At 36.9% G+C, this 27,228-nt stretch overlaps 1 protein-coding gene across 20 annotated transcripts in view; it reads left to right on the plus strand.

Moving 5' to 3' along the window:
- The window catches only part of DST (dystonin), a 432,285-nt gene that overhangs the window by 385,569 nt on the left and 19,488 nt on the right, over nt 1-27,228 (plus strand). For all 20 annotated transcript variants that reach the window (XM_070418341.1, XM_070418345.1, XM_070418343.1 and 17 more), the window contains 15 exons: nt 499-600; nt 2,800-2,973; nt 3,620-3,775; nt 6,582-6,779; nt 7,121-7,249; nt 9,982-10,152; nt 11,243-11,398; nt 11,600-11,806; nt 14,331-14,450; nt 17,274-17,443; nt 18,979-19,138; nt 21,832-22,026; nt 22,754-22,882; nt 26,110-26,253; nt 26,911-27,099. In XM_070418341.1, the coding sequence (XP_070274442.1) occupies nt 499-600; nt 2,800-2,973; nt 3,620-3,775; nt 6,582-6,779; nt 7,121-7,249; nt 9,982-10,152; nt 11,243-11,398; nt 11,600-11,806; nt 14,331-14,450; nt 17,274-17,443; nt 18,979-19,138; nt 21,832-22,026; nt 22,754-22,882; nt 26,110-26,253; nt 26,911-27,099 (2,400 nt within the window). The remainder of the gene's footprint in view (nt 1-498; nt 601-2,799; nt 2,974-3,619; nt 3,776-6,581; nt 6,780-7,120; nt 7,250-9,981; nt 10,153-11,242; nt 11,399-11,599; nt 11,807-14,330; nt 14,451-17,273; nt 17,444-18,978; nt 19,139-21,831; nt 22,027-22,753; nt 22,883-26,109; nt 26,254-26,910; nt 27,100-27,228) is intronic.

Consider the following 27,228-nt stretch of genomic DNA (forward strand, 5'->3'; position numbering starts at 1 on the left):
GGATTTTAACACTAACCTAATTGATATGGAAGGGTTTAGTTGAGCCAAATATTTATTTTCCTAAGTGACAAATAATAAGTTTCTTGACTATTTGGATACGTAGATGAGTTTGAATCTTTTTCTTTCAACATATTTACACACTCTGCTTTTAGGGGGACATAAGAGAGTATAAAGAATTTTATTTCCTGTGATCGAATTTACAAAACTTTTTTTCAAATGGGCATTTAAAGTTCCTAACATTCTAAAATTCTATAAAATAGAATTTTCTTTGTAAACTTGGATACATAATTGGAGGTGACATCTATTTCATATTTTGGACAACTGTTGCAGTATATTGCAGCTTTTACCTATTGAGATGAACCATCTTTATTATTTGTAAAATAGACTCGTTGCATAGTATCTTCACAGGCTTATGATTGTACTTTTCTATAACCTCGAGATATTGAAGCAGTTTCAGATGTACTGTTATAATAACACGTGCACTAATGTGTTTTTCAGGCAATATTCGACTGGGTAGATATTGCAGGTGGTAAATTAGCTGCAATGTCTCCGATCGGAACAGATCTTGAAACTGTCAAGCAGCAGATTGAAGAGCTGAAGGTATGGCCGAGGGCTAATTTGTCAAAGACTTTGTTTCCATTTTCAGGTTCTTGACTCACAGGATTCTCTTTACGTAAATGGATTTATTTTATATAATTGAAGTATTACATTTTGATTATGAAACTGGTTTAATATAGTATCTTCACCTACTAAACAGTATATAAGTGTTCCTTAAATAAAGAATATAAAATACTAATAGTTTTCTTCTTATTAAATCAGTATCTGTTTACTTTAGAAAAAAATCAGAAAATACAAAGAAGCAAAAAGGTAGCTTTTTTGGCCACCCAAACTGTTATGTACCCAGAGGCAAACACATTTGAGATATAATTTATAGCCTTTGACATATTCTCCCATGGGGGGCAGGATGAGGTATAGGGGTCATGTGTGTGCTTTATCCATATGTAGATAATACTGTAAGGATTTTTATAGCTTTATTTTTTTTTTTTTTTTTTTTTTTTAATATATTTTATTGATTTTTCACAGAGAGGAAGGGAGAGAGATAGAGAGAGTTAGAAACATCGATGAGAGAGAAACATCGATCAGCTGCCTCTTGCACATCCCCCACCGGGGATGTGCCCGCAACCCAGGTACATGCCCTTGACCGGAATCGAACCCGGGACCTCTGAGTCCGCAGGCCGACGCTCTATCCACTGAGCCAAACCGGTTTCGGCTTTTATAGCTTTATTATTCAATAGTCTGTTATTGTCAATATACATAGAGCAACATTTTGATTTTCTTCATTGTGTTCAGAATAATTCATTTAGTCTTACAGGCTGAAGAACCACATATAGGATGATTGTGTTTCTCAAAATGTTTGTTTTGTTTCTTATTTTCCATCTGCTTTCCTCTCTAAATTTGTTTTGGGGGGTTCTTCATCTCCAGTTGTGAAAAGGGCTGGACTGTTTCCTCTTTGAATTCCTCTGTGCTGATCATTTATCAAAGTGGGGTCGGCGATTTCCTTCCGATTTTAAGTGTCCATCCACAGACACATCACCCCATTTCCAATGAACTCTGTTAGATTTTTATATAAAATTATGATTTGGCTTTAGAATTGTAGCATTTTCATCTCCAAGCATGATATAGAATATTTCGTTTAGAAAAAAAAAGTGGGGATTTTTGGAGAAGTTTACTGTTATCATCATTAGATTGGGTTTGTTTTTTTTTTTACTTTTTTATCTGATCATGTAGAAACCCATGATATATTGTATATACTTTTATGGCTGTGGAGGGCCATTTATTTTAGTCATTTGCATGTATCTCAGTGGTTTTCATATAGCAGGTGGGTTAGGAGGGCTCTCTATGAAATGAGGTTGTCTGAGATTGCATTCCAGTTCATTCACTTTACTAGCTAAACAATCATGGGAAAGTTATCTAACTGGTCTCACTTCTATGTCCTTAGTTTAAATTGAGAATAAAATTATTTTCTTTATTAGTTTATGGAGAGTAACTTATATACATTAGTTACTATTTTTTAATTATTATTTTCATATGCTTGAAAAAATTAAGGGGCTGCTTAGTTATTACTTACCATTTAATTATTTACTATTATACATTAAATATTTTATGAAAGAACAGTTTCCTATTACAAGCAACCGTTTGTTAACCTGTATTGGTTGGCAAAGGCAAGATTACTAATATGTGTCAGTAAGCACAGGGAGAGAGAATAATGTTATTCTGAGTCAGCAGTGGGTGAGTCAGAGGGAAAACTAAATATTAAATGAACACAACACAGCTATAGAAAACAAGATGTTCAGTGGATATAATATATGTGTATATTTTTGAGGAATAAATATTAATTTGAGTGTCTTAGAGATATTTTTCTGGGTTTTATATATGTCTATAACATTTTGCTTTCTTCTTTGCTATAATTTCAAAATTCATTTATTGAATATATATAATTAGACATTGGAATAAGTTTAGCCCTGAAATTTGTTAATTTTTTTATTGTAGAGTATAAAAGTGAAATATCAAAGTTATAGAAATATCTTTTCATCAGAAAACATTGAGTAAAGAAAAGAGAATTCCCTTTTTTTCTATAACTCTTTTATTGGCAAACTGTGTGTTGCATTTTAATTCCTGTTCACCCCACTCCCCAATAAGAAGTATGAGTTAGAATACAGGTCTAACCCATAGAATTATTTTTGTTTAAAGTTATGAACTTACAGCAAATTTTTCTTGTATATCTCTTTTAAAAAATAGCAATTTAAGTCAGAGGCTTATCAACAACAGATAGAGATGGAAAGACTGAACCATCAAGCAGAGCTTTTGCTGAAGAAAGTAACAGAAGAAAGTGACAAACACACTGTTCAAGACCCATTAATGGAACTGAAATTGATATGGGATAGTCTGGATGAGAGAATTATCAACAGACAGGTAAGTACCAAGACTTTTCTTAAGAATTTATAAAATCCCAATTTTATGTATTAATGTAAAATAATTATTAAAAACTAAAATTAGGTGATTACATAAACTTTTGATGCTCCTAAGTTCTCTTATCTATAAAAGGCTAATATGCAAAGTGTCCCCTTGAGAGTTCGACCGGGAGACTGGGAGTTCGATCGCTCACTATGACGTGTGCTGACCACCGGGGGCAGGGGGGGAGGGGCGGAGGTGGTGGCACGGAACAAAAGAAGGCCCCGGCCAAGGCCCCGGCCGGCAGCCAGCAGCTGGGGAAGGGAGGCCCTGGCCAACAACTGGAAGGAAGGCCCAGGCTGGCAGCCGGAAGGCCCCAATCGGCCCTGGTCGCCAGCCAGGCCTAGGGACCCCCTACCCGTGCACAAATTTCGTACACCAGGCCTCTAGTTTCATTAGAACTCTCTCTGCCTGTCACATGCCATTTTTTAACCATAAATCGTTTCAGACTTAGAATGTAGAAGTTTATGACAATTGGGCTTCACTGGATATGCTTACAGACTTATGCTGTAGGAAGCATTGATTCATTGCCCTTGTTTTATAAATATATGTTATTCACAATATCACGTTCATACATGGGTTTATTTCCTCTCCACTTTTTCTGTAGCATAAGCTGGAGGGCGCCCTGTTAGCCCTGGGGCAGTTCCAACATGCTCTGGATGAGCTCCTGGCGTGGCTGACACACACCGAGGGCTTGTTAAATGAACAGAAACCTGTGGGAGGAGACCCTAAGGCCATTGAAATCGAACTTGCCAAGCATCACGTACGTAGCTGTGGTTGCATATTATGTTTCTTCGCTATGCATTTCCAGTTTTGTCATTTTTTTTTCATGTTTCTTTATGCATTCTTAAATTGTCATTTTAACACAAGTTCATATTTGAATTTGTAACTAAAGGTTAAGCTACTTAAAACACACTTCCTAAAATATTATAAAAATGTTTTTCTCGTTGTTCAAGGGAATTATTATCAACAGCAGCAAGGATGGGAAATTTCTGGCTAAATTTTACCAGGGCTGCATGCAAGTTTAAATCCCTGATCATACCTGTCGTTGGATTAATGTGGCAAAGTTTCAAAAGTTGTTGAGAATAGCCTAATAAGTTATAGATTCAAAATGTTATTCCACTGCAGGTTGTGTGTTTTTTTCCTCTGCCCACCCTGATCTCATTTGCTGCTTGATTGGCATGTCTAACATACTTCTATCGGTATGTCTCATTATGTTGAGGCTTGCTTTTCTGGCCCTTTGTCCTGCTTACTTTTCATTGGCTTTGTGTTCCTAGTCTTTTTCTTTCTGAATTAGGTTTTTAACATATTATGTTTAAAAGAATTTTTATGTCCTGCACTAGATTTAAAGCTTATAAATTGAAAATTGAGATCTTCGCGATATGATTTTATATTATTGTTATCTTTGTGACACTAAATTCCCTTTCTTAAGTTACTAGGCTTACTGAATATAAGGTTATGTGCTCAGTAGAGTTTAGCCTGACATTCAACAGCCTTTCATAGAACCTTAACATTCACACTAATAGTGGTATCTTAATTAAGGTTAGGTCCTAAGTCCTAACCTTAAGTAAGATTTTTTTTTATTGTCAAATGGAAAAAGTTTATTTTACATATTTAGTAGCATTTAAAAAGTAAAAGGTATTTTTTAGCACTCTAATATTATGATATGCAGTTTTTGACTATTTGTCCTTTAGTTCTCCTTCCATACTTTTCCCCACAGTAATTTTTCCCTAATTTAAATTTCTTTCTTTTTATTTTTTTTACCTTGTTCTGTCTATATTTGTAGTCATTGCCCAACCACATTTGATTAAGCAGTTATATTATACATCATTAATATTTTTAATTTAATGTCTATCTTATACCGTGGCTAAGAGCAGTAATGACTGGTAAGGCTGACTCTGCATATAAACAAAACGTGTTTATTCTCATAGTGTGAGTTTATAGCATTTACATTCCATAAACTTAGCAATTGCCCTAAAAGGTCACATACATCAGTGACGGGAACTTTGTAGAATACAGTAGAGGTGGAAAAACGAGGCACTCTGACCCAGTTATTTGGGTGAGGGATGAGTTAGGGACCTTTTATTTCTGTTTGTTTATCTTTGAGCAGTTAAAAATGGATCTCTTTCTCCTTTCATTTCTCAAAGGTCAAAAGTTAAAGGACTTAGAATTGCCAGCACAATTGTTGGACGAAGGGAGGAAGTGTTTCCATCCTCTCCTGCCTTTTTCTCTGGCTCCTAGGCTGGGGCTTATATAGGACTTGGACCATTTAAGAGAATGAATTTTTTAGAATTATTTTTTATATTTTGACTACAAGGATATTTAAATCTGACCTTTTAAAGGTGACTCCTAGTGTTAGCATGTCAAGAGAGCATGCTTATTATAAATGGAATGTAAATGCTATAAACTCACAGTATGAGAATTATAAAGAAGATTCATCTTACTCAGTTGATTTTTCAGTCTTTGAAAATCACTCCCTCACCAGATGCTTCAGAAAATGAGTATATACAGTCAGAGAAACAGTGATGATAGGTGGGTGGTACCCATTAGTGAAAATCCTTCCGGGTCCAGATGTGAGGTATCTGACCTAGGATGGGAGGTGATGTTTCTTTTCTTTCCCATGGATAATCCTGAGTCAGTGAGTGTAGAGAAGGATTATTATCAATTTTTATTAATATTCGAGGCAGGGTTTGTCTGGTTCTCAAAAACAAAACTACAGTCTTCTTCAAAGGAAACTATTACTAAGCTATATTTGTTCTTTAAAGTGTAATTCTTATCATTCTTTTCAGTATAAGAAAATTGATCTTTTTAGCCTTGTTGTTGCATTCTGTACTGAACCACTTGCCTATGCTAGTGTCATTAACCCATTCTAGTATTTCCACTGTGTAACAGAATAGGAGGGCATTATTTGCTGGGATACGTAGTAAGCATCTCATGTGTATTTTCTAGTAAAAGAGTAGCTCAAATTTGGAATGTTGGGCTTGAGAATCCCCGATGTACAGTGAAATAAATCTATTTCCCTTTAGTGTCAGGGCCTCCTAAGATGCCTGTCAACTTAGTAGTCAATTCCAGCACCATTCCAATGAGAGGAGATAAAAGAATATTCTAGGATAATTTTTCCCTTCTAGAGTGCTAATTGTAAACCTTAGTGCTGTTTATCTTAGAAATGTAATAAATTTTATATTTGAAAATGGATATATAGAAATAAATATCTCTTAAATTGTTTACTTACAACATTAAAATTAAGGTCAATTAAAATGAGCTTGAATCATATGAATACTTTCAGAGCCTTTTAATTATAATGTCATATACTTAATGTCATCCATTGCAAAACTATTCTAATGGGAAGAACTTGCAATGGTCTCACATAATCATTTCAGGGGATGTTGGTAGACAGGAAAGCTACAAAGGTAAGGGAAAAGAAGTCCATCATTTTAAAACTTTATTAGTATTAAAATTCTATGTAGATGATGTCTTTTGTTTCAAAACCAGAAAAGAAAACCATTGCACTAAAAGGGATGTTAACATGTTATAAACTAGCAACCATAGTATTATCTTAATATTTTCAGGTGCTCCAAAATGATGTATTAGCTCATCAGTCCACAGTGGAAGCTGTTAATAAAGCAGGAAATGATCTAATTGAATCAAGTGCAGGAGAAGAAGCAAGCAGCCTTCAGAACAAACTAGAGGTTTTGAATCAACGCTGGCAAAATGTTTTGGAAAAAACAGGACAACGGAAGCAGCAGCTGGATGGTGCCTTGCGCCAGGTGAATGAGAGAATACTTTCTGAAACTGTCTATAGTCTTCAAGACCAAAAAAACATGCAATTCTTTCATTGGTTTGCAAACCCCTGCTTAATTTTTCCACCTCAAGAAGTGTTAAAAATGAGTGGGATAAAGAGGGCTGATGAGAAGGCTCTCTAGTTCTTAGTGTAATAGTCTTATCTTGCAGCACCCTCCTGAAGAAGAGAGGCAAGGCCAGCCTAGTGGCACCTGGCTGTTCTTAAGAATGCAGAGAGAGGGTTAGCAGGCAGGATTGTTTAAACCTTGTTTTCTGTGTGGAAGTGACAATGTTTGTGGCCCAGACTTAAAACTCTCTGTCACTCTAGGCCAAAGGGTTCCATGGCGAAATTGAGGATTTGCAGCAGTGGCTGACCGACACGGAGCGCCATCTGTTAGCATCCAAACCCCTGGGAGGTTTACCAGAAACGGCCAGGGAGCAGCTTAATGCCCACATGGTAAGTGTATGATTTCCTACAGCTCTAACCTCAGATTAAGAAACTAACCATCTTGTATGGGCCCTGGTGATAAGTAAATCATGGCAGGAGGTTTAAAGGATATAGAGTTTTACAGCAAGGAATCTCTATGTATAAGTGCTAGAAACACCATTTATGGATTTAATTTTTTCAAATCGGAACCTCTTCTTTATTTCAAAGGTTGGTGTGTCAGTACATGAAAAGAGGTTTTAGAAGTCTAGGCATTTTTTTAGAAGTATACCTGCCCCCATAAAAATGATAAACTTGTATGGATAGTGATAAACATTGTGTACATTAAAAACGGTTGCTCTTTGAGTGAAAGGAAAATTCCCTCAAGTAATAAGAATGGACTTAAAAATTATTGCTGTTAATCATTGTATTTCCACCTTACTTCATAGAAGCCTGGAAAATATGGTTTTGTCCTGTTAAAACAAGGTCACTTACTTGTTTTGTTGGTGATAGGGCTGTATTTTCAGCTTCATGCTGTACAAGGTATGGACCAGAGGAGGCTTCTGTTTGTCCAACTGAAGCATTCTGCCTGTGGGCTGTTCACTGCCAGGTTCTGTGGCCCTGTCAATGCCAAAGGATAAGGAGGAAAAAAACAATTAATCTTGAGTCTCTGGCTTTCTTTCACAGAGATATGGGCTGACAAATTAAATTTAGGCTGCCTTTGATTTATTGACATTTGTTATTCATTTCCCATTATAAATCAGCTCTAAAAGTTCTAAGTGAAAACAGTCTGTTTCAAAGTTTGAAAACGAATCCTCTAATTCTTACACTTGTGAATTTGCATCAGGAATTCATTTTAATATCCAAATGCTGATAATTAGTATCTTATGAAATAAAAGAAGTAGTATTTAGGAATTTGACAAAAGAAATGAGCCATTGAACATTAAAGTCTGCACTCCTTGGCAGATGTCTAATGTTGTTGTAAGAGCTTATTAAAACTGTACTTATTTGGAAATAATTTTGAATTTGATGATTTGGAGAGGAAGTAACTATCTTTGAGGTTTTATGAAGAGACACAACAGAGTTAACATCTTATTTACTTCACAATTGCCATGAGCAGTTAACATAAATCTTACTAATCTAGTATGAAATTTTCTAGAAACCTTTCATGCATATTCATTATTTTAGAAAATTATTGTGTCTGTGGTTATGTTGTTGTTACTGTTGTTTTAGTTTGGTTTATTTTTGGTGCTACAAGTGACCATTTGTTCACCGGAAAATAAATTGACTAAATAATAACTTGGGAGTGTTTGTTTTTTCCATAAAACCTGACTGACTTCCAGATACTTCTTTACTTTCCTGGAAGTACCGCTGTAGCTATTACCATGTTTATTAAGTGTAAGTTTAATGGATTCTTGCACAAACATGCCTGGGAGTAATCTCTAATAAAAATATTTTTAAAATGTTAATTTAGAAGAATATAAGTACAAAATTGAACAGCAAAGAGCTTATCTTTAGGATATTTTACTTTTAGAAAAATATTGGATATTAGCTTATGTGGTTTGGGTAGGGTATTTGCTATAATCTGGCATAATTTGCCGCATTACAGACATTCCAAGATTTAAGGGATTCTAAAGAGTGATTGATATTTGTAATACATTTTTAGTAATATTCTTTTGATTTGGTTGTTAGAGTTGAAGAAAACCAGAAAACCTAGAAGACTCTAGTTTCCTGAGATTTGGCTATATCTAAAAGTTTTGCTGTAGGATTAAAAGTTTTCAATAGGTGTTAATGTCAATATGTTTAGAAAGGGTTTTTTAAAGGCTTAAGAAATTATAAAGCTTTGAGGCAATGGAAATGCCCTGCAGTTAATTAGTAATAGTTGCACATCCTTGTGAATATACTAATAAAACACTGAATTTTATACTTTAATATGGATGAATTCTTTGAATTATATTTCAAATTTAAAAGTTATGAAGTTGAAAATGTTAGACATAGAATATATAATTTTTCAGTGGGGGAGCTATGATTTGACCCACATTATAACTGAATCAATGGACTAGAACTAGTCTTAGTATTTTTATAGGAATGTAACTCTTGTTTCATTGTTTTTAAATTCTGGATTTGTTTAAACAGTATTTTTTTTTTATATTCTCTGTAGAAAATGCACATTGCATTCTAGTTGAAAGCTTTAAAAATGTTATAAGTGAGAGTAAAATTCTCATAGTACTATAAGTTTGGCTTTTGTGATTCCAAAGTCTTAATAAGCAACTGAAATATCTTACTAGACTGGGTCTTTACTTTCTATCCACTGAATGTCTTCTGCGCCCAGAACTAAATTATACCAAAAATATTACAGTTATTGTATTAGCTAGTCCCAGGAGAGACTTAGAACCTGCTTTACAAAGGAGGAAGTCAAGGCTCAATGAGGTTAACGTTTTTGCCAAAGGTCACAGACTGATTGGTTACTATACAGTGAAGCCTTTTTCCATAGCATTTAAAATACTGTTTTACAAACCTTCGCATGCCAGAATGGATTAGTGATGGTGGCAGTATTTCTGAGATTTCTCAGTGGACAGGTTATGGCTATAGATTTAGTTGTTGTTTCAGTATAGTGAAGAGTTTGAATGTCTGAGGGTTATGCTGTATGCTGGATAGAGATGAATATATGGTAAGGGGCTTGGGTTTGGTGAAATGGAATAAGAACTCTTAGATTTTATTCTCTTAAAAAGTGATATAACTTGGGGCATGGGGTATCTCGATAGGAAATCTGTGCCGCCTTTGATGTGAAAGAAGAAACATATAAGAGTCTGATGCAGAAAGGCCAACAGCTGCTTGCAAGATGCCCCGAATCTGCAGAGACAAATATTGACCAAGACATAAATAACTTGAAAGAAAAATGGGAATCGGTGGAAACCAAACTCAATGAAAGGAAAGTATGTGCTTTGATTAATATAATAGAATGAATGTTTTAGTTGTTTTATTTCAAGGGTTTTACCTTATCTTTGAGAAGCATGATCAGTGGAATTTTTAATGATCCATGTTTGAATTTATTTATATACATTAGGAGTTTTCATGGGGTCAGTTGAAAATAGTATTTTGTTCTAAAGGAAGAACAGAGTTAAAGGAATCTATTCAAACATAGATAACAGTGTATCAGAGATCACTGTTACTAGCTATATTTTTAAATTTGTGAACTACTCAAATTTTGGGTTGTTAAATAATTCTATTCTAGTCAGACTTAGTAAACAAAAGGATGTATGTAAGAGGAGGGAGTGAGGGAGATCAAGAGAATGAAATAATTGTCCATAACTAGTAAGCACTTTATGAAAAAAATACATGAGATGAGATTAAAAATATTACTCTTGCCTGGCCAGTGTTGCTCAATGGTTGTGTTGACCTATGAACCAGGAGGCTGTGGTTCAATTCCCAGTCAAGGGCACAGGCTTGGTTGCAGGCTCAATCCTCAGTAGGGGGCGTGCAGAAGGCAGCCAATAAATGATTCTCTCTCATCACTGATGCTTCTATCCCCTCTCCCTTCCTCTCTGAAATCAATAAAAACAAATTTTTTAAAAAACATTACTGTTTAATGCTGTAAGAAAAATGATAGGATAGGAATAGTACTAGATTGTATGTCCTCGCCAATACAGCATATATATATATATATATATATATATATATATATATATATGTATTTAATATTATTATAATTCCAAAAATCTTATGACTGTCAAGTTTTCATTTCACAGATGCTTTTCAGTAACTGTGTTCTGTGCTTAATTGACCCCAAACCACAATTTAATGTATATTAAAATGTTTCTAGCTGCAGTGAGATGCTTCTTAATATACTTCAAGGGGTTTGACTTGCCAGTACCTTAGGGACAGTCCATTACATTCATAAACTGTTTAGGTAATATAGCTTATGCATAAAGTATAGATGGGAAGGATAGCCGCCAGAGAGTGGTTTAAGTGGGAGGAAAGAAAACTTTTAAATATCATCAAATACTAAACAACCTTTCTTCGCAGACTAAACTGGAAGAAGCCCTCAACTTGGCAATGGAGTTCCACAATTCTCTCCAAGACTTCATCAACTGGCTCACCCAGGCTGAACAGACCCTAAATGTTGCTTCTCGGCCAAGTCTTATCTTGGACACAGTCTTGTTTCAAATCGATGAACACAAGGTATGCCATAACTCACATGGAGAGCATTCTGACTTCAGACCTTTTAGACAGCTGGCTGTTTTCATGTCAAAAGCATGAATTTGCTAGTTTGAAAACCTTTCTTTTGTCCTTTGAAATAGTTTCAGCTTATGACACCAGAAGCATTTTCAAGATAGGTCCATTCTTCATTTGTTTCTCATTTTATCCCTTTTTTTTGGAAAGGTCTTTGCCAATGAAGTAAATTCTCACCGTGAGCAGATAATAGAGCTGGATAAAACTGGAACCCACCTGAAATATTTTAGCCAGAAACAAGATGTTGTCCTCATTAAGAATCTGCTCATCAGTGTCCAGGGTCGATGGGAAAAAGTGGTTCAACGGTTAGTAGAAAGAGGAAGATCTTTGGATGAAGCAAGGAAGAGGGCCAAGCAGGTAAACCTTTATAGAAATTCTCTGAACTTGGCAATACATCAGTTCTAGTTTTTGAAATATAGGTTATGTTAGTAAAGTACTTGCATTGCAGGCTGCATTATGGGTAACAATCCTGGCAGGAAGCCAAGGTGTTCATTTCCTGAAAGGGCTGTGGCCTGGGTTGGGATGATGACATTTACTTTTTACCTGGCAGCAGCTTCAGGCCCCGGGGACTGATCTTGAAAAGACTGATTATAGGTTGACTTCATAGACAGACCATTATCTTAAGCCCTCAGAATTTTTGTCGTTGGGTTTGTTTGTTTGTTTCTTTGTCCTGTCAACCTCCGTTCTCATACATAGAGTGAGACATCATACTTTATTATATGGCTACCTTTTATTTAGTTCCTAAGCCAGACTTTCTTCAAACTGTCAGCTGAGAGCCAGACATTGAGCCCTCTGAGACAACCTCCCGAGAGGGATATTCTGTGTCTGAGTGAGTGGGTACTCCTCACCTTCCTGAATCTGTGCATTGTTGGCAAGCCTTTATTTCTTTGCTAATATTTTGATACAGCTCCATCCCACTTTTAAATTGTTTGAATCTTTTGGGGCTGCTTTTTTTTTTTTTTTTTAATCTAGAGACACTCACAAGGAACTAGCCTAACTTTCTTCACCTGTCATTAATATTGTATTCTAGACTACACACAGAGGAGAAGCAAAATTACATGTCTTTGTTCTCCAGGGGAGAGAGAGATGCACTCACCTTGCTTGGCATATATCGTTGATTTTTATTCAAAACTAGAAAGTGTAATATCGAGGCTGGATTTTTATGACTCTCTTTGTCCTATTCAGTTGCATTTGTCCATCATTGGTGCTGCACTCCATTGTTTGGGGGAGCGAGGCTCAGTTGGGTGATATAAAAGATGTCCTGGGAGTTTAGAGTTTCACTGTTTAAAGTTATCAGCACAAGTATTTAAGGGCTTTGGAAATGACAGATTACACTGTTATAGGATTACATGCCGTATATCCCTTTTTGAGTGGGAGGTATGATATCAGCAGTGTTATAAGTGAGTCCCTGGAATGGAACTAGTCCCTAATGATTTTGTAAGATAACATTAATACTGAGCCTGTCATTTTTCTCTCCACATATGTAACAGTCTGTAGTTTAGGCGTTTTTGAGTTAAGGACATCTAGCTTATAAAAATCTCTTGGATGCCAGAAGCCAGTTGCCCATTCTCTTCCTCCCTTCTCCATTTAATCAATTTTATTTTCTGTTTGTTTAATTAACTTCTGGTCTCAATGCAAAAGCATAGCATTTCTTCTGTTTTTACCATTTAAAAATAGTTTTGAAAGTAGGACCAGCCTTAGAACCTGTGTGTTTATATAATTAAACTTACCATCTAACTGTTATAGCCAATGTAATTTGTAGTAAGACTACCTAACACCATGACTAGCTGTATCTTTATTTTATTTTTTCTTTCTTTTTTTTTATTCTAAGATCTCCGTTTTGGGCTCAGATGTTGACCGTAGTTCTCTGACTTGGACAATGTCTGTTCCTGTTCTGGCCTCCATATTTTCATGTTTAAATTGATTAGCATGTGGGAGGGGTGTGTAGGGAGAGCAGGTTTGATGAGATGAGCTCCAAGGGGCCCTTGCAGCTTTGCAAATTCCGTGCTCTTATTGTGCTGTTTTGGTAAGAAGTGTCTTTTTGTTATTCCATTATTAATGTGCTTTGATATAAAACACATTTTGTTTTGATTACCTAAGTCTTTGCTATGTATCTGTTCACTTAACTTTATTATGAGGCATAATTTATAACCGTTTTCACAACTTGGTCTCCAAAAATAGTACCCACTAGTCTCAGAGATAAACAGAAAACAGACTGTGGGTGAAATGAAATATATGTAGCACCAGACTATTTCAAGGTCGATGACAAAGAGAATTCTATTTTGTTAGAACTCAAGTACTATGGGTGCTCTTACATACTAAACCGATTATGTGAGGCATGGGCATTGAGGTGAGGATTTTGATAGCAAAATAAAGATGTTCAGCTATCTTTGTATTAAATGGGAATGAAATGACCTCTTTGTTCTTGTTACTTTCTACAGCCAGTTTACAAACTTTATGCTCTTTCTCCTGTTTTATTCCTTTTCTTAACATAAGAATTAAACACCTTAGAAGTAAAGCCAGAAATGTCAAGAGACAGCAGAAAGCAAATAAAATTCTCTGAGAGTTGATGTTAATTATTAAGAAAATGAAAGGGAGGGAAGTTTTCCCTGATGCTTTCTAACATATCTATTTTTGTTAAACTTTGTGTGCTTGAATGAATTATAACAAAGAGACCATGGGCAAAACCACAAAAGCCAGTGTAAACAAGACAGTTTGTAATCTGCTGATGAAACTACTGCTTTTTTCTTCTTCAGGGGAATTGTTGAATTAATAATTTTCAACATTTCCATTAACATTAATTTCTATTTTAAATAAATATTAGATTTTAAATATAGTGTATAGTGAAAGTTTCCTGGACAAAATGTGAATTTCTTTACAGTTCCATGAAGCTTGGACTAAACTTATGGAGTGGCTAGAGGAGTCGGAAAAGTCTTTGGATTCTGAACTGGAAATTGCCAACGATCCAGACAAACTAAAGACACAACTCTCACAGCATAAGGTGGGTCTACAGTTAAGAAAAGCATATGGTGCCCTGGCTGAGTGGCTCAGCTGGTTGGAGCATCATCCAGTATACCAAAAGATTGCAGGTTCAATTCCTGATTACGGCACATACCTATGTTATGGGTTCAATCCCCGGTCTGGGAGCGTGCTGGAGGCAACCAATCAAAGTTTCTCTCTCTCACATCAATGTTTTTCTCTTTCCCTTCCTCTTGCTCTAAAAATCAATAATGGAAAAAAACAAAAACATGTCCTCAGGTGAGGATTTAAAAAAGAAAAGAAAAGCATAGTATGTCTTTATATATTTCAAGATTACTTTTCATTTCCTACTTGGTTGTGCATTTATTTGTCACTAGAGGAAAGAAAGGTTGTTCAATGTGAATTACATGAAATTTAAAACAATTGCCCTTCACGTTGGTCCATTCCATTATGATCTAGGGTTCATTGGTAAAAGAAAACAGGCAAAATTAAAACTGGAATTCTTCTATAACCTAAAACATATAAAGGTTTTGTAGGGGTTCAAACATTGGCATTTCAATTTTAGCACAATTGTCTTATCTTGTATTTCCTATCATAAGCCATATAGAAGATAATTCTATAGTAAAAAATAATGTAAATTTCTTTTTAACAGTGCATTGGGGGAAATTGGTTTTTTCTACAATGTGTATGTGTGGGTATATGAAACTCCATCCTAACCCTCAAGGAAACACAGTCAGTGGCTTCCTTGTGTAAATTAGATGTAGAAACATTGAATTTTATATTTTCTACCTTTTCTATTCCTACCACATGGCATTCAAAGTGCATTTCCCCATCCTTCTCAAATCGGTTAAGTTTGGGTCCTTCTGTCATTCTGTTTGATCATCAGCACTCAGGGTGAGGATGTGGGTAAAGGGGAGTGATTCCTGCAAATAGTTGTACATTTTTAGGCATCTATATGTAAATCATTGCTTGAAACATGATCATTTATAAAAGGATTGAAAAAAATATGGGGCAATGTAAGGTCATCATCAGAAAATTCTAGATGGTTGCTTCCATTAGCAAATCCACTTACCTCAGAGGGTCATGATCCTATGATGACGGAAGGAAACATAGTGAGCACCCGTTTTGGCGAGATGAGGGCTTATGAATGGCTTGTCCTGCTGGTGGCCTATGTCCCTGAGCTGCCACACGTAATACTGACCGCACAGTGAGGGTGAGCAGCACCTTCCTTCTGTCCCCTCTGATGGAAAAATGAGAGCCTCCTTCTCAATGTAGAATGCCTTATTTGAACTTGCTCGTAGATGTCATGTCATGTAGTCTTATGAAAGTCTATTGAACATTTAAATTCGAAAATCCTAGAAATAACAATGTGCAAAGAATCCTGTGAGATTCTCTATTTTCCCTAGTGTGACCTATAGCCACAATCACCATCTCTCAGAAATAAAGATACAAGGTTCATTAAGCCAGTTTTAAAAGAAGTCTTTTCTGTTCATTATTTGGGTACTTTTTGTCCTTAAAGAGTTTTAACCTGCCCTGTATTCAGTATAACATTTGTTGTGTATTTACTATGTGAAGGAAATCTGTCAATACCGTGCTTCTAAAACTAGCATTCTGTTTAGAATAACATGAAAACATAATATGTACAGAGAACGGCAGAAATAGTGTGATATTCTACTTGTGCTCACTGCTAAGAAATTCCCAGATGTAGTTGCTTCCTTTTACAAGACAAAATAAATATCTTAGTCATTATAAGCCACTTAAAGTGTCTTGCTTTTAAAGGCAATAAAAACATATTAGGTAATTTTAACTGAGGTTATTTTGGAAAATTATACATTTGTATAGCATTTTACTATCTGGGGTAATTCTAATGTGCTTCCAGGATTGAGAATCACTATATTAAGTGTTCTCGTGATATTTTATGAGCTTGTAAACTGCCTATTCAGTTGACCTAGCTTTCTTCTCATCCCTGGGATTATATATTCAATAGCAGTTGGCTCATTCGTTTTATTACATTCTATAAACACATAGAAAATATAACCTGATAATGAGAGGCTTACAAAGACAATATCCCAGCTGCAGAAAGGCTTATAATTGAGTTGTGTAGAAAGGATAGAATTCACCGCTCCTGCACATATACACACAAACATGAAGCATCAAATCATGGAGGTCCTGTTAACAGGATAGCTATTTGGTACATGGGAGAGTAATCTTTAGATCTTTTGAGACTTTGGTAGGTCATTAAAGAGGTGGAGAGGACGGGTGTAGGCCTTCAAGTGGTGTGCTTACAATGACTAGTAGGTCTAAACATAGGGACCTAACGGTGTGGTTCTTATTTGTCCCTCTTCCTAGCTCACAGATAAAATTACATGTAAAATTACTGTGAATATAGGAAATGTGTGCCAAAAAAAAACTGTTTGGCAAAAACTCATAAATTTATACAGTATTGAGTCCCACTGTGTCCTTATTGGACCAATAGTTACTCATAGAATGTTAACTACTAGTACATTTTCCTCCCTAAACCACGGGATTTTCAATAGTTTATTAGCAGTTCTATCATATCATAACTAGAATACTGTTTGTAGTTTATAGCTACAAAAGATTTTGGATTTGTTTTGTTTTGAAATTATTTTCTTGATAATAGTAATAATTTGAAAATGTAAAGATGATTGTCTATCCTGATGTGTTCCTGTGTAGAGTATGGCACTGAATTGTGTGACTTGATTATTTGCTGATGTCTTCCGATGGTTAGACTCGGTTTATTAGAGATGCCTCTTTGAGTGTCTCTTACCCATTTGTGTATTAGTCCCAAGTATAAATGCACATTGTATTCTTGTTTAACATCTAGGAGTTTCAGAAATCCCTTGGAGCCAAGCATTCTGTGTACGACACCACCAACAGAACTGGACGTTCTCTGAAGGAGAAAACCTCCCTGGCTGATGACAACCTGAAACTGGATGACATGTTGAGTGAGCTCCGAGACAAGTGGGACACGATCTGTGGAAAGTCCGTGGAAAGGTGAGATGTTCTTTAATGAACCAAATGTTTGGTTACTTTGTAGACCTCTTTCAGATACACAAGAGCCGTACTTTGCAGGGACATTTTAGGAACCTGAAATACGTCCTTTGCCTGGGGAACTTCTCTGGTCCTTAGTCCCCCCCTCACACAGAACCTGCAGAGAAGGCTTTGCTGATCATCACGATTGTTTTTAACTATTCAGTTCACACAGAAGCTAGAACATTCCCCAAGCTTCTGTCATCTCACACCTGACTGATCTTCCAGGTCTGCTCTTGTCCTCCTTAGTCCGATTTCTACATAACTACTAGGTAGTTTGTTTTTTTAAGTAAATGGAAGCTGGTCATCCTCCACTTCGTGCCCTTTAGGGACTTACTATGGTGTGAACTAAAATATAATCTCTTATTGTGCAAGGTCTACTGATCTGACCCCTGTGTTCCCCTCCAACTTCCATCCACCCCTTTCTAATCTCCCTTTTTCTCATTACACTTAAACTGTGAAGGCCCCCCAAATTTTTAAAAAATATATTTTATTGACTTCAGAGAGGGAGGGGAGGAGAAAGAGAGAGAGAGAGAGAAAAAGAGAGAAACTTCAATAATGAGAGAGAATCAGTGATCCGGTTGCCTCCTGCACGCCCCCTACTGGGGGTTGAGCCCGCAACCTGGGCATTTCCCCTGTGGGACTTGAACCGTGACCTCCTGGTTCATGAGCCACGCCAGCTGGGCAAAGGCCCAAAATTTTAAAGAAAGTACAATAGTACTGAAAGAGTTCAAATATATCAGAAATGTTTTCAAAGTTTTCATTGATCTTAGTCAAATTGCTTTAGTCAGTATCAAGATTAAGTAGAGTATTATATTCCACTCTGTGGAATTTCACAGTAATATTTTTGTGTTTTATCTAAAAAATTTAAAAACCTTCTCCAATCTCAAAAGGTCATGCTTTATACAATGTCATATAGTGAGATAAGTGTTTTCTTTTATATGACATTCTTGAGAATACAGAAGATCAGTGATGGCAGACAGATCCGTCAATGCCAGGGGTTAGAGATGGGGGCAGGCTGAGACTATACAGAGGCATCACAGGGCGATTTTTGGGGTGATGGAACTGTTCTGTATCTCGATTATGATGATAATTACATGAATCTACCTATACATGTGTTCAAATTCACAGAACCGTATACCCAAAACCCTCCATTTTACTGTATGATAATTTAGAACATAATTTTAAAAAAAGGTTTTTTTCATTAAAAAGCCACACTTTCACGAAGAAATGGAAGGGTCTATGGCTTCCAGAGGTGGTGATGAAGGAATTTTCCTGGGACAATGCCATGCATTTAAGGAATAAAAGAGAAGGGTTGAAAAAAGTGTTGTTGTTTGTTGTTGTTGTTGTTTAAGGGAAGCACAAAAACAGCAGAGAATACCAATACATTGGTTTTCCTCTGAGTTCGGCTCAAACGTCATCAATACATTTTAGCTGTTAGCATGTACAGGCTGGCTTTTTTGTTGCACGGATTGATTCTTCTCCCGCCCACCCCCCAGACAAAACAAATTGGAGGAAGCGCTGTTATTTTCCGGACAATTCACAGATGCCCTGCAGGCCCTCATTGATTGGTTATATAGAGTGGAGCCCCAGCTGGCAGAAGACCAGCCTGTCCATGGAGACATTGATTTAGTGATGAATCTGATCGATAATCACAAGGTATTGTTACCTGGGTCATTTTATTCATTTCATTTTGATTATTCTGGGTAGAGAAGAAACTCTTACCATTTAGCCTTTTAAAATCGTAGATACTATATATCATGCTACATAACAGTTTTTAATATTGAGGTGTATGTACAGTTGAGCAAAATCAGGAAGCCAACTTTAAAGATGGTGTAGGAAAATCATTTTAGTGTCAATGGCATACTTTTGTTTTTAATTTCCAGATCCAAGACCTTTTAGAACTTGGAAAGCAATTTTATTCTCTGGTGCTTTAAAACGTGTTTCAAGAATGTTTTACTATCTTTTTTTTTTATTCATTTAAATGATTATGTAATGTAATTTAGAAACATTCATTGAGTGACCTGGAACTTGATCATTGCATAAGCAGATAGATAATGTGACATGATCTATGGAGGTCATGGTCAGCTGCTTTTCTTTTTTTAAAAAACGTTTTAACCTTGCCCTTGAACTATAGCAACTTATGAGACAACCGCATATGCTGAGGAATTTGATTATTACTTCAAGAACATTGGTTTTCTTGAAATCTTCTGATATGTATGTTAAACTGTGTAAATCAAAGTTCATATTTGAGACCTCCAGCTGATATTGAGTGTAAGGTTCTAAATTATGATCAAATGCTGTTACAACTTAGAGAGCTTAAAAACAACATGAGGTACTGTACTAATGTAGAAGGGTTGTGTCAGAGTTGACTTTATATAGAGATGTTTTACAGCACTGCTTGAATTCATGTTGTATTTCCCCTCTTATCCTTTTTGAGTTCAGAAAATTTATTTCATTTAAAAATGCTCTCTTTATACTTCCCTGATTATGCTATTTTGATCTTACCTATTCTTTTTTTAAACAGTTGGTCCTTTTGCACATTTAGTTCCCCTTTTCTGGTTCTGTTATCTCATTATATCAATAAAGGCGAGTTTGTTATTTTGAATATGAGAAAATAAAAGAATAAATGGAGAACATTGATCAGGCCCACACAAATGAAAATTTAAAGAATTACGTTGCTTTGCCGATATTAAAACAAATGTTTTGTGCATGATTAATATAAACCTTTCCATTCCCTGGCAGCCATTCAATGAGTAATGAATAGTGTAATGTTACTTTTTACATAAATACCATTTTTGTAAGCTCACTGTCTAAACATTTACTCCCCTAGGCACTTGCCAGGTTTTTTATATATTAAAGGTCATCAAGAACGAATTAATCATTCAGCATTAGTAATACAATTGGAAGGCTCAAGAAATTTAAGTATACAGAGTACATTGGAAAGTCTACTCAGATCTATTGGACTAGTCCTATCACAAATAGAATGTTTAGACACTGTCCCATCTATATATGCATGTGTGTGTGCCCACGCATGTGTGTGTGCATGTCTATATGCAGGTACATCTTGTTTAACACTGTTAGAAGGAAATCAGCAAAGAATTCATCACTGATTTTGATGGGCTTTCTTTTATGAATGATCTGAGTACCAAACTAGAAAGCCATGGATTCAGCCACAATGATAAAATGTGCTTGGTAATATTCATTTGTGATCATTTTTTTAAAGAAAGATAAGATAATATTATCCTATACATAAAGTTGGCTCTTTGAAAGATCTAGTCTCATATACAGACTCTTATATCAGAAGTAAAGAACCCCAGGTTCATTTCTTGGATTAAGACTGTGGCCAAAAGAAGCCAATTTAACTCCTGACACATCAGAGTTTACATGGATTAGATGGGAGCAAAAACCAAAAAGCTTTTACTCCAAAGTGACAAGGATTTAAGCTACTAAAATTTGACATTATGGGTTAGTAGTATTCAGGATGCTGTAAAAGACGAAGGCATGTTATAGAGAAAAAGGACTGCATGCCAACTTTACATGAGATTTCCTGCCATTGTCATGAAGGATCCCCATGATGTACCCCAGGATTCCTTAGTTATTCGTTAGTCTCTTACGCCTGTTTACACTAAGTAAGAGTAGTGTGGTGGTCAACACGCACTTGGTACTCAGTAATGATTTGAGAGGAATTGAGACACCATTTTAAGGAATCATAGAAAAGAAGGAACTTGATGCATTATTTTGTGGAATTGAAATAAAAGGTGGCCACTGTTATTTAAACCCAATGTGTCATTTAAAAAATAGGGTTGTTCACTCAGGAGAATGTTACAAGATTGAACCAATTTATACAAGACTGCTGTTTTTTAAAGAACTTGACATTTTATTTTTCAATTACAGTTTTCATTCAATATTATTTTGCATTAGTTCAGGTATACAGCTTGGTGGCTAGACAGTCATATACTTTACCAAGTGTTCCCCCAATATTTCTAGTATCCACCTGGTCCATACATAGTTATTACAATATTACTGACTATACTCCCTACGCTGTACTTTACATCCCCATGACTATTTTGTAGCTGCCAATTTGTACTTCGTAATCCCTTCACCTTTTTCAACCAGCTCCCCAGCCAGCCTCCCCTCTGGCAGCCAGCAGCCCGCTGTCTGTGTCTAAGATACAAGACTGGCCCTAACGGTGCTCTGACAGATTCTGTGACAAATCCGGGTCCTTCAACTCCACGTCTCAGAGATCTGTCCATGATGTTATTATTTGCACACATATATTTGAAACTATGTTTGACTGTTTTGGTTTTGTAATTAAAAATTGACTTCGATAAGAATATGGTTTTCTTTAGGCCTTCCAAAAGGAACTGGGGAAGAGAACCAGCAGCGTGCAGGCCTTGAAGCGCTCGGCCCGGGAGCTCATAGAAGGCAGCCGGGACGACTCCTCCTGGGTCCGGGTCCAGATGCAGGAACTGAGCACACGCTGGGAGACCGTGTGCGCACTTTCTGTGTCAAAGCAGACTCGGTTAGAAGCAGCTCTGCGCCAGGTAAAAATTATGTACTTACAGCAGGTGTAGTGGGAAGGTATTGAGGCCTCCATGAGAACTGCCCTTGTGAAGGCCCGTGAAGCTCCCCATTTCTTAACCAAGACGATCATGGAGATGGACATTCTTAAAGCATCAGTGCCTGGGTCCTCCCCCCACTCTCCCCGTCCTTCCCCCCAAAACTTAAATTACTATCAAGGGAGGCTTTCTAATCTTCCCATAATGTGCTGCTTGAGTAATTTTTCAGCCTGAATGTATAATGGGCTGCCATTCATCTAAAATCAGATTGTTAAAATTCATATATAGGCCTTTTTTATTTTTTTTAAATATATTTTTATTGATTTCAGAGGAAGGGAGGGGGAGAGAGAGATAGAAACATCAATGATGAGAGAGAATCATTGATTGGCTGCCTCCTGCACAACCCCTACTGGGATCGAGCCTGCAACCTGGGCATTGACCCTTGACCGGAATCGAACCCGGGACCCTCAGTCCGTAGGCTGACACTCTATCCACTGAGCCAAACCAGCTAGGGCTCTAGGTCTTTTTTATATATTAGATGCTTCCTTACATCTGTAAAATGCAGCACCATCTAACTTTTATCTTTTTAATGGGGATAGTGCATATGATTAATCTATTTAAATAGAAAACTTTTTTTTTTTCATTGAGAGGAAGAATCTGCTGTACTAAGCATATTTGGAACTGGGGTGTGTGTGTATGTGTGAACCTGTAGGCAGAGGAATTCCATTCGGTGGTGCATGCCCTGTTGGAGTGGCTGGCCGAGGCGGAGCAAACCCTTCGTTTCCATGGCGTTCTCCCAGAGGACGAGGATGCTCTTCGAACTCTCATTGATCAGCATAAGGTGAGTTACATAAATGCTAAGTCAAACTAAACGAGAAAATCAAAGTAAAGAAAATTGACTCGTGGTTGCAAATGTCAATTGCATGAATATTTTCCTTCCCAAGAACTAATTAAAGACCTAGTACATTTGAGACTTCACCTGTGTCCTCCATACTTGCAGAGGTGTGTCCCATGCACCTATACACAGGTATGTGTAGCTATCCTTTTATGTTTCCTTCATAAAGAAGGTTGTTATTCTAAAATTAGTCACTTGATTTTCTATCTTTAGGAAGTTTATTGATTTTTCTAGGGGGTTATTTGGCGTCTGACCAAAACTGGTCAATTTTGTTGCACTTTTATGTGCATTTCAAAGATGAAGTTTCCTTAATGAGCAGTTTGGCATAATTATACCATTAGAATTGTACATTAATAATTTTGACTTTCAAAACAAGCAAGTAATTTAATAATTGGTCTTCAAATTTCATTTTTAAGCCTCTGACAATTCTGTTTTTAATAAAGAGCCACCTTAAATTCTTTTGAGAAGTAACTCTAGGATAAATTATAAGTTGATAAAGGAATTATATAAGTAGACATATTATTAAATAGTTAAGTAAAAATCTGGCCATTGAGGTTCAGATTAAGATCTTCCTGTGATAATGGGTAGAACTAGCAAAATCCTTAAGAGAGTGGTTCAGATAGCTCTTAACAGATGTTTGAGGTTTTTTTAACCTTTGACTCTACCAAGAATTTGTAATGTAGCACTCAATGTTATATTGATATCAGGATTCCTGTTATCTTTAAAGGATCTGTTTAACCACTGAGTAACCTCGTCTTTCAAGGTCAAATTAGAAATACATCATTAACTCCAGTGTAGCATGGGTTACATCATCTATGGAGACTTTTTATTTTAATTACTATGCTCTCTCAATGATGCATGGTGTAACCTATAGCAATGAAATATTGCCTTGTCATTAATAAAAGTGACATGAGTTTGTATGACATTATCTGGAGGAATAAAATGCTACCCACACCATTTAAAGTTGAAGCTAGAATGTAAGAAATCAGGTAAGAGTAGGAAAATTACATCAAATTTACTGTGACTATTTTATTCAGTTCAATGTTTTGAAAATGTAATTTATGTTACCGTAGGCTGACCATCAGCCAGCACTGAGTTACTCTAACATACATAGGCCTGGGTCTCAGAGTAGCCCCTTGAAGCCCAGGTTCATATCCATCACCCTTTGGAAAGGAGTCCACTTGCGGTCTCACCACTCTCACAGCAGGACCAGGGCACCCCCAGGAACACCAGGAGGCAGGTATCCAGAGCAGAAGTCATGGCTTTTTACAAAAATTGTAGCTCCTCCAATAATATCATTTCATTATAATATTGATGAGAGGGGATAGGACTTTAATTCTTGTTCATATCAATTAGCCTATGATAAAATTGGCTTTGTTGTGTTGTTTTGCTTACAGTCACAGAACCTATCGACCATGTTAAATGAGGACTTACTGTAATTATCTTTAAATATTTTTAAATAGCATAAGTTATTTAAATAACATGCAGTTTTTTTAAAGGGCCTCTTAGTAATGGACATTACCTAATTGCAGGGACATTGTACATTCTTTTTCATTTCCTCTGCTTCCCTTCACACACTCGCTGATAGAAGAGAAACAGAATATTTAATTTCTCAGCCCCAGGACTAGAGCCTTGTTAGTATAAATCAATTCCTAACAATGGCGAATGTTCCCACATGAGCACACACTAAAGTGGCACTCGGGCAAGATTGGAAGAGCTCGGAATACAACAGGGAGTTGACAGCCCAGTCCCCAGCATTTGGGCAGGGCCAGGCTCTTGTAGGTGTAGGAGGGACTAAAAGTACATGATCACGTCAACTGTCCTCTGCAAAGTACAGCTGTTGCTAACCTCTGAATTTCTCTTCCTAGTCAAGTTTTTCTTCCTTTCATTTAAGAGGATATATATTGGGGGAAATTAGAATATATTTAGAGGTAGGTCATGATATTTTAAAAAGTAGGTCAATTGTTAATTGAACCTTGAACCCACAGAAGTAAAAATGTGTGCATAAAAGGTTGGAAAGCACTTATTCAATCACAGAAACACAAAATTGAATCTTTGATCTTGTGGACCTTAACATCTAGAAGATATGGATGTAAACAAATTATGTCAGCACAGCCAGATGCTCAAGTAGGAGGCATATGACAGAGCTGCTTCTTGGAGCTTCAGAACAAAAGGTCACTAGACTTTATAGTAAACACCTATGTTTTCAGATGATCACCCTAGTCACAGGGTATGGGTGTCTGCTGTGTCTGCAGCCTCTGGCACTTCTTGACAATGTGATCAAGGAATCCTTCTAAGCATGAGGGTCCAGATAGATTGAGGTATCTGTGGATGCTTGAAATTCAGTGTGTGGTTTTGGAAGCTTGTCACCTGTTTTAGGGTAACGGTCCTCGTTTTTTAAAACACACTTGCAGAGTTCTCTGGTTCATGTATCTATGGACACAGTTCTGATGACAGAAAGTAGTTACATATGTGAGGCATTTATAAAATAGTTGATTGGAAACCCTTTCCTTGGACCTTTTGTGGCTCATCTATGCTGCTGGGGCAGAGAGTGGTTCCTACTGGCCACGGAAGAGAGGGACAGCTTTTACACTGCAGGCCTGCTGTCTGGCCCACTCACTCCAGCCTCCCTCTCACTCCATCCTGGTTGGATATTTGTGCCATCTCTCCCACACCCTCAACTTTTCTAGCTCCTTTCCCAGAATTCTCTCTTTCTTGGCACCTCTTTTTGGTACATATTCCTATTTTTCCTGATGTGGTTAATGGTATTTTAACTACTAACCCCCTGTATTATTTGTTAGGTGTTTGTGTTTTTTTTTCAATCAGTATTATTTCTATCTCTGGTATTATTGTCTCCCCCAACCCTACTCTCCATTAATACTATAATTATAATATCTCCAAAATCAGGAGAGAGTATATCTTGTGTAATGTATTTATACATTAAAAATGTATCATGTAAAGCATGAGATACTATCCTATAACTGTAGTTTAAAATATGTATTAGAAACTACTTTATTTCCTATTTTTGTGCCTTCTCCTCCCTTAATGCCCCAATTAGTGGATCATTCCCAGCTGTGAATAAACCAGTTGTGCTCTGACAGTCAGATGACTGTCACCGGAGTTTTGTTCTCAGCCATGCCAACAGCTAATTGAAGCCTTCGCTTCTGCTGCAGGAATTCATGAAGAAACTGGAGGAAAAACGAGCTGCCCTCAATAAAGCGACCAGTATGGGGGATGCCGTCCTGGCCATCTGCCACCCTGACTCCATCACCACCATCAAGCACTGGATAACCATCATCCGGGCCAGGTTTGAGGAGGTCAGTGTGGCTCCAGCCATCTTCAGAGCAGTGGTAGCTCTGACAGTCAGGCAGGAGGTGTGGAAACTTCAGCTTTTAAGATGCACTCAATGGCCATGGGCACATGAGGCCTCTGCAGAGAGAGATGTCTGTCACATGCCTTTCCTGTGAGCATCACCCGTCCCTGCAATCCACTTTTCTTTAAACAGTGAAGGGCATTTTGCAGCCATGTCCCTGAAACACGAAAAGGCAAATACTTGCTTCTTCGCTGTGTAACTTACTTCTGGTCTCGCTTCCACATTGTGTCTGTTAAATAACCCAGGGGTTGGATAGTATTTCAGAGTAGTATATGCATGTGGAATGAATTTCATACATGAAGCACATTAATTCTTTAAGATCTTAGCTATTTTTATTTCTACTCTGTTCGACATGGAGTAGGCATACTTGGTCCTTCGGAGAATGCATATTTGAACGTGAGTTAGAAAGCAAAGAGAAGTCTGGGTGATTGAGGCACATCTCTAAACTTCTGAAGGTGACAAACATCCCCGAGCTGGGTCTTGGTACCACTGATGGGATCTAGAAAGACTTCCAGCCCAGGATGATCCTAGTTCACATTGAAATTATTAAATCATTCACTAAGATGGAAGAAATTCAGGGAAATTTCTATTTCTCCGCCAGGTGCTGGCCTGGGCAAAGCAGCATCAGCAGAGACTAGCAAGTGCTCTGGCTGGGCTCATTGCCAAACAGGAGTTGCTGGAAGCTTTGCTGACTTGGCTGCAGTGGGCTGAAACCACGCTTAGTGATAAGGACAAAGAAGCCATCCCCCAGGAAATTGAAGAGGTGAAGGCCCTCATTGCAGAACACCAGGTAAAGTAAATGCCATCCTACCCCCTGTCTTCTCGGGTATTTTCTTTCTTTCACTGCTGTAGTGCTCAAAAGATTGCTTTGTACCTTCACGTCCATTCCTCAAACACACTCCTCAGCTCCTTCCAACTG

The sequence above is a fragment of the Myotis yumanensis genome, unplaced genomic scaffold (genome assembly GCF_028538775.1).
Source record: "Myotis yumanensis isolate MYYU_CA2020_CCGP unplaced genomic scaffold, mMyoYum1.0.hap1 SCAF_6, whole genome shotgun sequence".
NCBI classification, from domain to species: domain Eukaryota; kingdom Metazoa; phylum Chordata; class Mammalia; order Chiroptera; family Vespertilionidae; genus Myotis; species Myotis yumanensis.